Source organism: Oreochromis niloticus, linkage group LG4 (genome assembly GCF_001858045.2).
Source record: "Oreochromis niloticus isolate F11D_XX linkage group LG4, O_niloticus_UMD_NMBU, whole genome shotgun sequence".
NCBI lineage: Eukaryota > Metazoa > Chordata > Actinopteri > Cichliformes > Cichlidae > Oreochromis > Oreochromis niloticus.
Genome location: NC_031969.2, coordinates 34687762 through 34700297, shown reverse-complemented (window position 1 = coordinate 34700297; position 12536 = coordinate 34687762). Strand labels below are relative to the sequence as shown.

Sequence of the window (12536 nt, the reverse complement as noted above, 5' to 3'; positions counted from 1 at the left end):
GATCACCGATCACAGCTGATCCATTAACGGAGGGAACCGAACACCTGCCGGGACCTGACAGCCTCATGATGATGATGATGATTGCTGTTGTTAATTGAGGGAAAAAAATATTTCGCTTTTAATTGGATCCCTTTAAAATTTTAATGTTATGAACAGCAGTAAAGTTTAATTTCATTTAATTATTATGCAGTAATATACAGGTATTATTTTTAATTATTGTTTTTCAGTTGGTTGGATTTTTTTAATGATTTCTTTTTTTGTTTCTGTTTTTTATATTTCTTTTTTGTGTTTATAAAATATTATTAATATAATTATTTTACTTATCTGTGTTGTGTCCGTGTGTTTTAATTCATACATTCATACATTTCCTGTTTTATTTTGGTGTGACGCGTACTCTCTGGGCTGTTTCCGGCTCGCACAGCTATTTCAGGGGAGTGTTTCAATTTTATTTAAAAAGTCGCTGCGAGCAGGGTTCGAACCTGCGCGGGGAGACCCCATTGGATTTCAAGTCCAACGCCTTAACCTCTCGGCCATCGCAGCAGTCGGAGAGCATATCAGCTGACCGGGAAACTGAAGCTAACGAGTGACGTCAGAGGCTTCTCCAGCAGTCAATAACTTGTACGTGAAACGCAGACTGAGCGGCTGAGGAGTCGATAACTGATCTTTGAGGTCCGATGACCACGTAAAGACTAACAAAACTCATTGACCCTCGAGGTCACGAAGGTGGTTCATCAGAAACAACCTACGGACCAATCAGATCAATGGAAAACATCATCATTCCTTAAAATCCCTCAGAGGGTGTGAAGGAGAAAGTCAGGTTCTTAAAGTGAGGCCCCTGGGTTGTCATCATTGTATTATTAGTCTATGGCTGATCGACAGGAACGGGCGCTGCTGCTCTCACCTGTGCTCGTAGCAGGAACACCTGACCTGAGCTACAGCGGAGATCAGGGAAACAAAGCTCAGCAGGTGAGCCTCCAGAGCCCACAGGTGCTGCTTTGGCGACTGAAACAGAAAACTTTTCCATTATTGTGCATTTCTCATTTGCCAGCTGTTTCCACAGCAACACTGAGCTGGTTTATCATTTCTATTGTGTGTGTGTGTGTGTGTGTGTGTGTGTGTACGCAGGGCAGGGTTACCAACATGTGGCCCAGGATCCAGTCTGGTGCTCTGTGACGGCCAAAAAGAGTTTTATTTTAATCCTGCTGTGAGGACGCGCTGCAGGAAAAACTGAACCTACCAGAACGTATTTAGAAAGATTTAAAGGATATTCCGTAACGCTGAGCACATAAACCGGCACATGAAGCATGCTGAGCCAGCCCATCACCGCTTACCTGCAGATTCTTAACCCGTTTCCACACACACACACAGGCCGACGAGCTCCACAATACTCTAGCCCTTCATGTCGATGTTTAGCGGTGCATGCAGAGCTCACGCCAGCCTTCAGCAGCACATCTGAGCACTGCTCGGACCTGAATCCTTAGTTTGTACTTTAATGTTTTAAAAGTCCCAACAGTCGCAGCTCACCTGTACTTAGGTGAAATCGGGTTTTGTGAATGCAGTCTGGTGCAAAGGAAGAGCGTTTGTGTTTTGAGCCAAAGCAGATAAAATAAAACACTCATAAGGTCACGTAACACCACACAATGCTCCACCCACTGCATCAGGATGCGACTTGGTTGAGCCCCAATGGAGAGCAGTAAGAGGCTTTTATTTTGTTACACTCTAGCAGAAAGCAGTGGCGGCGTGAAGAAGCAGCAGACGGTCAGTACAATATAGACTTTATTAGTTCACTAAAGTTGAATATGAAAGAAAAAGCAGATCGGCTTCAAATGATTCACAATTCAGAAATAATCGAGATTCAGGTTCATGTCAACACAGGAAGTACTTTCTCCCTACAGCTGCCGCGCCTCTACAAAATAAAAGTCTCCGAGGCCAGAGCCACTTCCCTTTCAGTTAGCATTAGTTACCAACTGAAAGCAAAGCTCTCCGGCCATAGAGGCGGCACTGAGCGCGCTCTGCAGCATCTAAGCTTCATGTCAGACTTTTTTTTTTTTTCTTTTCTTTTTTTTTTTTTTTTTTTTTAAGCGTCCCAACAGGAAGTCACCCGGCAGCGAGGAGCGACCGCCACACTGCTGCTGCTACCGAACAAGCCATGAAGTGAGTTCCAAAAAACAAAAATCATGGTTCTTTGTAGCGTCGAGTAAACAAACCGACAGTGGGAGGCAGCCAGAGCTCAGCGTCCAATCAGCAGAGTCCAAAACGTTTGAGTCCAGGAGTCCGAGAAGAAGAAGAGCGAAAGCACAGAAGAGCTCGGGGAATGTTTCATATCACTTTAACTTTATTTTCATCATAGCAATGGAAAAATAGAACCTCATACAAACGTCTTCAATCATCTGAAATCTTAACAAGCAAAAAGGTGAGTGACCCATTCCCAAAGCAGGCGTGGCGGCGAGGAAACCCGAGGCAGCTCGCAGCACTCGCTCACGCCCGGGCTAAACTATTCCCATTTGGCACTCGCTCCTCTCAGCATCGTTTCTGCTTTTATTTTGAAGGAATTTAGTGCTGCCGTTGTTTGGAGGAGACGGAGCAGGCGGAGGCATCCGTCCCTCACAGCTCCGCCGCCATGTTTAGTGCTCAGAAGAAGAAAAGTAAGAGCAACAAAAATCCAGTTGTCCACAGAAGAAGAAGTAGTCCACGCAGTCACTCGATCAGCTGATTCCACACAGTTCCCCTCCTCCCCTCCCCTGACCGGGGGGTGGCGGCGGCAGGTCCATGACGTCATCACGATGTCAAAGGAGAGCCCAGCTACAGCGAAAGAGGCGGATCGTGGGCAGAGGAGGGGGAGGAGTGGAAGGAGAGGGGTTTCTTTAAGGGGGAGGAGTCAGAGTCCAGTCCACAGGCCATCCAAGAGGGGAGGGGGAGGGGGCGGGGTCATCGCCTGCAGGAACTGAAGGTGGTGTGATGTCATCATCTCTCGCTCGCTCACACGTCTCTCTCTCGCGCTCACACACAGACACTCATCTCTTCTTCTGCTGCTTCGAGCGAAACGCCGACAAACACAGAAGAGTTAATCCAGCGGCCGATTTGTCCTCAGTGATGTCATCCGAAGTCTCATCTTGCCCTGACACGACGCCCGCCCGCCATCTGCATGAGACAGAGAGAGAGCGAGGGAGGGAGCAGAGTTAGACAGCAAGTGGAGCAGAGAAGCCACGAGAAGCTTCACAGCGTGACTCTGCCCTCACCAGGCCTGGCTCTTCAGCTTGCGGAGCTCCTTGGTGGCCCAGGTGGCGAGCGTCTTGGTCTTGGTGGTTTTGGAGCGCCGGCCCTCCGTCAGCAGGTCGTTGATGAGTGGGCGAACCTCCACCAGCTTCATCACATCTTTGCCAAACGCTGTGCACAGGTCGCTAAGGAAACACACACATACACACAAACAAGTAAAACAAACTGAGGCTTTTAATGTGAAAAGAACCTGGGCTCTCAAACTGGACACTGGAGCGTCTCCAGGGTAACCGTGCTGGTCTCAGAGGATGCGGTTTGTTTTCCATCACGCCATCAGCGTGGTGCATGATTTCTCTTCACTGACCACCACGCCTTAGAGTGTGAACCATGTGACCCCCACTGATCAGCTGTGGTGCAGACCTGGCGAAGTTTAGCTCCTTCAAAATAAAACCATAAAAGCTGCTCTGTGATGTCAGATGTGAGCATGAAGTGTTCTGGGGTAAAGGAACCCTCTGATTGGCTGTGACCTCCTCATAAGATCTCCATGTTGGACCACCATGGTCAAGCTTCAGCTCCGTCCCCCTGCTTACCCGATGAGTCCGGCAGCGTTGGCCACCACGCCGTCAGAGTGGTCCTCGTCTTCAGCGATGTGGTGGATGAAGGAGAGGATGAACTCCACCCGAGGCTGCACCAGCATCACGTCGGCTGCAGGGGTGAAGAGGAGATGAGGGTGAGACAGGAAGTAAAGCAAACAGGACGGTTTTTTATTTGTTGGGTCCCGCAAAACCAGGAAGCTGTGAGTTCGGCGGCAGCCTGAAGCTTCCCGGGTGAAAAAGACCCGCGTCTGTCTGCGACATCACTAAAGCCTCCTGCTGACTGCAAGCAGGAAGAGGAACTGACGTCGCTGGAGCTGTGGTCATGTGATCACAGCGATAACAGTTAGCACTTAGACACGCAGGTAGACGCAGACACCTGAGGACAGACGCTGCCAGAGAGACTGTGTGTCTGTCTGTGTGTCTGTGTGTCCTTACGGTGGACGTTCTCCTGGTCTCCCTTCAGGCCCTGGATGATGCCTGTGTAGGCCTCCAGGCAGCCCTCCCTCAGCTCATTCAGGTAGTCCACCATGTCGTAGTCCGTCTGAAACACAGGTTCAGATCTGTCAGGTGAACTCGGCGAGACAGGAAGTATAACAGTGAGGTCAGAGGTCTCAGATACACGTGGTTGGTTTTACATCACGGTCAGCGTGGTGCATGAGTTTTCATCACAGACGTCTGAATCTAAGCTGCACATTTCTACACCTGAGGTCGATGTTCAAGCTTCAGTGTTTGTTCAGACACCTGTGAGGGGGTGGGGCTTTACCTTGTCCACCTGAGCCTGCGACGCCTGCTGCAGGGTGTCCAGGACTATGTCCAGGTACTTCTTGAACTCGCCCCCGATGGCTAAAGCGATGTCGCCAAACGCAGACAGGATCTGAGGCTTCACCGACCGGTGCACGTTCTCGTTCTGCAAACAGACACAGACCAACGTTTAACATCTGCACACCTGTGAGAGGGTGAGCAGCACAAAGACTGCTTTGGAACACGAGCAGCTGTTAAATGTCCATCAGGTGATCAAACAGAACCAGAGGAAGCTGAACTCTGGGATCAACTGGCCATTAATAATCAATAATCCACACCTGCTGACAGGTGGCTACTCCATACAGGTCCCTCTTTACCTACACTAACACCTGGATCATGTCATCATGTGACTGTGGGTCAGAATATCTGGACGGACCCTGTGAGGGGCAGACTGGAGCTAATGTGGAAACTGAACCAGCTGACTGTGTGGGGCTCAAAGGTCGACTGGAATGGAACTGCATTTCAACAGCTTCACTGATATCAGAGCAGCCAGCTGATGGCGCTGTGGCTCAAATCTGTGCCACACAGGAAGTGCTCCAGCCACTGAGCATGTGCAGAAAAACCAGAGGAAGTGATGAGAGAGGAAGTCTCAGATAAACATGGTTTTCACATCACGGTCAGCGTGGTGCATGAGCTTTCATCACAGATCGATCAGCTGATCAATCAATAACAGCAGACACAGACGAAGGAGCTCCTCCCCCTCCTCACCCCGAGGTTCTCCAGCAGCAGCTGCATGATCTCGTCACAGTACGGCAGGATGTTGGACATCAGCGCTCTGCACAGGTCACACACCAGACCCACGGCCGCCAGACACACCTGCAGTGACACATGGATGACATCATCATTGAACTTGTAACATCAGTAATAAAATAAGAACATTAACACTGTGACGTCTGAGTCACCTGTCTGCACATCAGAGCTGTGGAACAGGAAGTGGTGATCAGCTGTGCAAGTCCTACCTGATACTCTGCGTAGTTCTTCAGTCCGATGGCGAGGAACGGCTTAAAGGCCTCCATGTATTTCTGGAAGTCGCTGCCCAGAACTGCAAGAGAACACATAGTGAGACACGTGGAGAGCCGCGCCTCCTGAACACGTCACTGCCCTAGCGGTGTAGTTACTCGGGTAACGGTGGCGTACCTTCGACGAGCGTGGACACGGCCATCAGCGCATCCTCCTGCACGCCTCCGGAGCCGGCGGTGCTCTGAAACATCCTCAGCAGGGACGCCATCACCACGTCTGAGATCTGCAGGGCGTCCTGATGCTGCACTTTACGCAGGACGTTCTGCACACATACAGGAAACACTCAGAACCGCCACAATAAGAGCACAAGCACAGAAAGGCTCAGGTGTCCCGTCTCACCTGCAGAGTGGCGCACAGCAGCGACTGCAGGTCATTGAACTGGATCCGATCTGAAGTGCTCTGGATGTGAGACTGGAAGACAGGAAGTTAAGAGACATGAAGCCGGTGGTTTTCAAAGTAAAAGCTGCCTGGTCTGATCAAAATTGACTTCCCGTTTTTAGTTTATTTCAGCTCTTTGTTTTTTCTCTTGAATCACTTTGAGATCCAAGCTCCGCCCCTAAGAAGGCGCCCTCACCTCCATTTGCAGGACCTGCTGCAGCCGCTCCATGATGACTAGCGTTGTTTTCTGCACGGCGGGGTAGCAGTCCTTGGCGCTGTTCTTCACAATCTCCATCAGAGCCTCGTACGCCGCAGAGCGCAGGTTGTTCTGGTGACCATCGGGCCTGAGAGACGGGAAAAGACCAATCAGAGACGGGTACACACAGCGCGGATGTCACACAGGCTGCACGATGACCGAGCTCATTCATCTGACGAGCCCCACCCACAAACGGCGACACCATCACAGAAACCTCTGTGATGACGTCATCATTTAAGCAGTTAACTCAAAGTTTGAAGTGAAAGGAAACAGCAGTTGTGACACGATCGGAGGGCCGACAGGAAACAGTCTGCCAGCTCTTTCTGCAATTCACTCTGCGCTCTGAAACCAGGAAGTCCTGGAGCAGGAAGTGGTCACACCGCCATCAGGCTGCGGTCGTCACCTCAGAGGCACAGGCTGACTGCAGCGGCGACACATCAGCGTGAAGCGACGTGTGAGCATCATCATACCTGTCTGTGGTCTCCAGAAGCTTCTGCACAATGATCTCGAAGGACGAGGACAAGCAGTAGGTGTTCGGCTCCTCCTGGTCCTCAGCGGCATCCGTGGCTTCGTACGCCGCCTCGGCAAGAGACGAGAAGGCCTGAGGGAGGAGACAACAGGTTAAAGTTTACACCGAAGAAGAACGAGGTGACCTCAGGTGCTGAATCCGAGTTTGTAGCGGTGACATCACGGATGGCAGACTTAAACATGCGTGACGGAGCGACTTTATTCAAACTGATTTTTAATTTTTTACTTTTAAAATCTGAGGTCGGGTTCGTTTTGACAGAGTTCTCTCAGAGGCCACATGACACCAGCGACCAGCAACTCACCCAGCAGACGTTGGAGGCCACTCTAGGCTCCGCCCCCAGGCCCTCGATCAGGCACTGCAGCAGGGGGGCCAGGTAGACCTCATTGATGGCAGCTTCGGGCAGCAGCTCGCAGATCCTGCCCACCGTCCACGCTGTGGTGTCCCTCACAACCACGCTGGGGTCCTTCATCAGCTCGATCAGGGTGGGCATCGCCTGGGGGAGGAGGGGGCGGCGTTTACTACACAGAGGGATTTGTGCGACAGACAGACCGGGCGAGCCGCTCGAGCGTCTCACCTGTATGACGAGCGGCTTGAGCTGGTTTAGCTCGGGTCCCTCCAGGATGGAACCGAAGGCCATGACAGAGGCGTCGCGGTAACGCCAGTCGGGGTGTTTGATGTTCTCTTTGATGAAGGGCAGCACGTGAGGAACCACGTCGTCCTCACAACAGGTGGCGAGCAGCATCAGGCACACGCCGGCCGCCTTACACGGGTTCCAGTCGTCGTCGTCATCGTTCTCATCCTGCAGGAAGAGGAGAAGGCGGAGCTAAACAGGCAGACTCAGAGCCACAGACGGGTAAACGGGGTGAGGCTCCGACAGTTGAGCTACCTGCTTGGTGAGGGTCTGGGTGAGGATAGGAACCAAGTACTGCAGAGCACCTTTGGCGTAGAACTTACTGGTGTGCTCGGGGGGCCGTCCCTGCTCCGAGGCCTGTGATTGGATGAGACGAGAAGAGAGCGAACCGTGAACAAACAGGAAGTTAAAAAAACAAAAACAAAAACAAAAAAACTTCCTGTTGGTTTAAGGAAGTGTCACACTCACCTCTGAGGCCTCGATGGCCAGATCCATCTCCTCGTCACAGACGTTGGACCAGAACTCGATGCCCTGCAGCGCCACCTCGTCGATGTCGCTCTTCATCGCCTCGATGGTGATCTGAAACAGGAAGTGACGAGAGTAGCAGCGCTGGTGACACGACCCCGACTGACTCTCGGGTTTAAATAAAGGTTTGTGGTCTCTTACCGCGAACAGGGCGGGGCCCATGTACGTCTCCATGTATTGATAATACAGAGACATGATCTTCACCAGGTTCTGCAGGGCCGCCACGCGCACCTGAAACAGCACACAGAGCAGCAGGTGAGTGCATGTGAGGGGTCAAAGGTCACAGCGGTGCGCTGGCGTTACTCACTCTGGTGTCTGGACACTGCGTGGCTTCGCAGACGACCTGCATGATGAAGTGTCGCTCCGTCTGAAACAGGAAGCACACATTCGTCAGTGCGATTCAGTGCAAATAAAGTTACATTAAAAGGGGGAGGAGTTTGGAGAAAGCAACGTACGTCCTTGTCGAAGTTGGCTTTAGTGAACTCGAGCGAGTTGAGCAGCGCGTTGGTGGCGGCCAGCTTCACGTTGTTGCTGGGCTCCTCCTTCCTCATGCCCTGGATGATGGCCGTCAGGATCTGGTTGGCGTTCTCCTGCAGCTGCTCTGGGTCCTGCGGGAAAAAGCCGGGTGAGCGAGCATTTGGGTAACAACAGGTGGTGTGCTTTAACGTGCTCGCCGTGACTCACGATGTCCTGGCAGATGTAGCCGATGGCCTCCAGCGTGGACTCCTTCATGTGTTCGGTGCTCGACGGATCGGTGACGTTGGCGACCAGCTGCGGGATCAGCTCGGGCCACTGGTTCACAGGAATCTCGGCACAGGCGATGCCGGCGACACACTGCGAGGCCGAGCTCGGCCGGTACGTCTCCGTGCCCAGAGTCTGTAGAACCTGCCGGAGACACACAGGAACTGTTAGACAGGTGGAGGCAGAGGCGGACTGTGAGTGGGGTTTCCTCGGCCCTTACGTAGTTCTTGATCTCGCGGCGAGCGTTGGCGTCGATGGCCAGCCATCTCTGCTGGTACTGCGCCTTGACGTCAGGGTCTTTGGATGTCAGCGAGTTCTTCACCTGCAGACCAGCAGCAACTCGAGCCACCTGAGTGTTCCCCGGGTTCGCCAACACTTTGGACAACTCCACCAGGAATGTGGGCTGAAGGAGGAGGAGCAAAGGTCACATGATGAGCGTCGCTGATTACGTCAAACATCTGGTTTGAGTTACGGTGAAACAGTGAGAGTGAAGGAAGCTTTGTCCTGAAGCTACAGCGCTGTGATTTTTACTGGTTGGAGCTGAAACACTGAGCTTCTCGTTACAACAGCTGCTCTTCTTCTCTAGTCTCAGATGTAAACGTGTGCACAGAAAGGCAACAGGTACAGAGGACGGCGCTCTGATGGACGACAGGAAGCACTAACAGGAAGCGAGAGCTCGGTTGCTGACCTGTAACCAGGTTTTACTTTAGCTTGTCAACATGAAGTCTGTGTCAGTTTGCTGGGCGGAGCATTTAACACAGACTTAGTGATCGGATCGCTCACTCTGCTTCCAGACATCCTGCCAGTCAGGTGAGGCACACCTGACCCCGTCGCTCTGCTTCAGGCTGAAGGACGGCGAGCTACAACTAACATCAGACCAGAGAAGAAAACAGGTGAAGATATTTTTGTACTAAAATACTTTTCCCCTCACACCTGATAGGATGCAGCGTGCTCCTGCTGCCAGAAGGTGGCAGTAGCACACGCAGACAGAGGCAAACAGCAAAGAACTGCCAACTACGTTTCTTCTGTCTGCAGGACGCCATCAGCGTCACGCCTCACGCAGGTGTCCAGGTGCTCTCAATCAGCTCCAACGAGAACATTTATTCTTCTCTGGACAGACAGCTTCCTGTTCCTCTGCAGTGAGCAGACGACCACAGCAGCACACTGTGTGTATGCAGATGTTCTTTAGCATGCAGAAACCACGATCCAGCTGAAACATCTGGATTTGAACTGAGTCAGTTTTAAATATTAGATCAGTGGTCTCTCGGGCCGCAATGGCGGCGTGTGGCAGGAGTTATGGACCTGGTCAGGTTACACTCTGCCGAGTTTACGGTTTTATTGTCAACACACTGTAAAGCGGAGGGGCGGGGCTTCATTTATAACTGCAAGATAAACGGTAACTGTTCTCACCTTTGTCTCTAACACCGAGGTCATGTGACTACAGAGTCTGATATTTATCTTCTTGACGCTACAAAAACTACAAAATAAAAACTACAGAAAGTCGTCTTTGATTTTATTGGTCCGACGATGACATCACCTCACGCAGCTGACGATCATTAGGAGTGTCTGTGCGTATAAACAGGAAGACACATTTCTTCAGGTGAACCTGCTGCTCAGGATGGCTCACCTGGTCTCCCAGTGACACGTGACAACAGCACCCACGTGGTCACAAACTACACCGCACACCGCCACGGCCCCATGGCGGCTTTACTGCAAACCCCACCGGCCCTACCCCAACTCCCCCACCATCTGCACCTTTTAGTTGGAGTTGTACATGCCAGTCACCACATCTGTAAGCACATTTAAACATTTCCCTGAGTAACAAGTAAACCACGTACCCACATCACCCTAACTCATCAAGCCCCGCCCTCACTACAGAATATCAGTCAAAACTAACCACACATTGAAGATGAGCGACCCGTGGAGACGGCCTCCAACCCTCACAGAGACCCTGGAACAGCTGTGACCCTCACACTGATGTTTCACAGAGAGCCACCTGCTCACACCTGCCGGTCACACCTGGTCACAGAAAGCTGCTGTCATGTGACCAGCAGAAACAGCCCGTTTACGGGGTGTTTACAGAGATATAGTCGCTGGACATACATATTTATACTTGCTACGAACCACTTCCTGTTCTGCTTGAAGTTAACATCTGTACTTAAATAGTATGTGAGGGCAAGGTCAAAGGTCAGGACCACAAAAAGGGTATGCAGAAGTGTGGGAGCATCACCTTCGCCCTCTGATGAAGACCTTGAAGTGGCTGAAGCATGCAGACCCTGGCACGGTCATATCAGGAGCCAACAGAGGCTTTCACTGTGACACATTTATGAACAGTGTGTGTGCGTGTGTTCGTGTGCGCCTGTGCAGAGGGAGGAAGGGGAGGAGGAAGGAGGAAAAGCCGGCGGGATCCAGCAGTCCTCGGCCCCAGTCCGCTCCTCTCCTGCAGCAGCCTGAGCTCCGACTGCTTCTCCCTCCATACTCACCAGGTTCTCTATGGCCGCCTGCTCCAGAAACTTCTGCGCCGCCTCCAGCTCATTCCGGTCTGCGGACAGAGAAGAGAGGAGGGGGCTGGTTAGCGGACGGGCTAACACACGGTGGTTAAACGTGTTCAGCAGACGTTCACACACAAGCACCTGGGCCCGGGGTCGATGTCCCGCACTAATGAGTCACCTCAGAGTCAGAAAGTTTAATTCCCACCCCGGTGAGAGCCCTCTGTGGTACCGAGAAGCACACCGACCCTGCAACATGCGCGCTAGCCACCTGCACTCTGCTAGCAGGCTAAAGCTAGCCGACACGTTTCCAGAGACGCGCATGAAGTTTTATGTGCAAACAGCGGAGCCGCTAAAACTTCGTCAACTCCGCTTAAAGCAGCGGAGCAGAGGTCACCTCACAACCAGAGCGCTCGCCTGTACCCGCGGCGACTCTAAAGCGGCGTTACCCGGGAGCACACACCGAGAAAGCGGTCGACAGTTTGAATGGCCCGAGCTAGCGAAGAAGCTAGCGGCTAACCCGGGCATGGGCAGGGTCGCGGCTTCTGATTGGGGACATACAGCCGGCATTACGGCCTATGTGGGCCCGAATCGACTTGATGACGATATGACAGCGTCTTCTGGTTTCCCGTCCACAGGCTAACGAGTTACCAATGCCAGTAAAGTGTGCTTAAACGCCCGGAAGAGTGCTAAGTCACCAGCGGCGTCAGGCCGTAACGCTAGCGGGTTAGCACAGTGAGCTAGCATGGTTTCCCTCCTCCCTGCTTCCAACTTTCCCCCGTGCTCCGGGGCAGCCCGCCGTCTCGCAAACACCGCACCCCCCGGCCCGGGGTTCGGCATCGGGTCCGGGTCGCCGGCTGTGTGCGGTGCGTGGTGCAGGGACTCACCCGGAGAGACGGTTTTTTCGAGAATCGTGATGAGCTCCATTCCTTCCCCCGGCTGCCTCTCTTCAGTCCGACACTTTCGGTTGCCGCGCAGCGCCCACAGTGGATTATATTTCTTCCACGGAGCTCGGTCGTTGTCAGGCACAGGACGGGTTGAGTTGGTGATACAGGTGGCGGAGGTTCCCCGGTGTTCGTTCGGCGTATTCTCACTCTGATGTTGCGGGAAATGTTGACAGCGTCGGCGCAGAGTCACGTCTCGTCTCTTCACCTCCGCCCGTTCGCATCCTGTGCTACAGGGAGGGAAAGGGCCGCGCGCTTCTCTCCCGCGGAGGGATATCACGCAGTGACGCCGAAAACGTGGTGCCTTTAGGGACCGCCGGACACCATATCATCCTGTCTCAGTACACTGAGATTTCATTTCATTTTTGTTTCACACATGGTGCAACAGTAATTCATTTCCTACACACAAA

The 12536-nt window shown here is 52.5% G+C and overlaps 1 protein-coding gene, 1 long non-coding RNA gene and 2 other non-coding genes across 4 annotated transcripts; 1 reads left to right on the top strand and 3 right to left on the bottom strand.

The window, feature by feature from the left end:
- Positions 1-458: 458 nt before the first annotated feature.
- trnas-uga (transfer RNA serine (anticodon UGA)) lies at positions 459-540 on the bottom strand. Its single transcript has one exon. It is a non-coding gene; the product is annotated as a tRNA-Ser (tRNA).
- Positions 541-628: 88 nt separating this feature from the next.
- LOC109201859 (uncharacterized) lies at positions 629-2645 on the top strand. The gene is made up of 2 exons (XR_002061777.2): positions 629-966; positions 1126-2645. It is a non-coding gene; the product is annotated as an uncharacterized LOC109201859 (long non-coding RNA).
- On the bottom strand, positions 1764-12417 carry kpnb1 (karyopherin (importin) beta 1). The gene is made up of 22 exons (XM_003442426.5): positions 12070-12417; positions 11177-11235; positions 8914-9096; positions 8637-8837; positions 8408-8560; positions 8260-8319; positions 8094-8183; positions 7896-8006; positions 7683-7784; positions 7371-7595; positions 7098-7289; positions 6738-6868; positions 6208-6355; positions 5973-6044; positions 5751-5895; positions 5573-5655; positions 5322-5429; positions 4576-4719; positions 4248-4353; positions 3807-3921; positions 3240-3401; positions 1764-3141 (listed from the first exon to the last, which is right to left on the bottom strand). Coding segments are annotated over exons 1-22 (2631 nt in total). The 5' UTR covers positions 12110-12417; the 3' UTR covers positions 1764-3140.
- Positions 3983-4120, bottom strand: LOC112846808 (small nucleolar RNA SNORA79). The gene has a single exon (XR_003219981.1). It is a non-coding gene; the product is annotated as a small nucleolar RNA SNORA79 (small nucleolar RNA).
- Positions 12418-12536: the final 119 nt, after the last annotated feature.

Excerpts from the sequence above, each read along its gene's own strand:
- kpnb1 (XM_003442426.5), bottom strand. The coding sequence starts at position 12,109 with ATGGAGCTCATCACGATTCTCGAAAAAACCGTCTCTCCGG. Across the intron at positions 7,596-7,682 it reads CCCAGACCCTCACCAAGCAG|GATGAGAACGATGACGACGA; the intron begins GTAGCTCAACTG and ends CTCTTCCTGCAG. Across the intron at positions 5,896-5,972 it reads TGCTGTGCGCCACTCTGCAG|AACGTCCTGCGTAAAGTGCA; the intron begins GTGAGACGGGAC and ends GTATGTGTGCAG.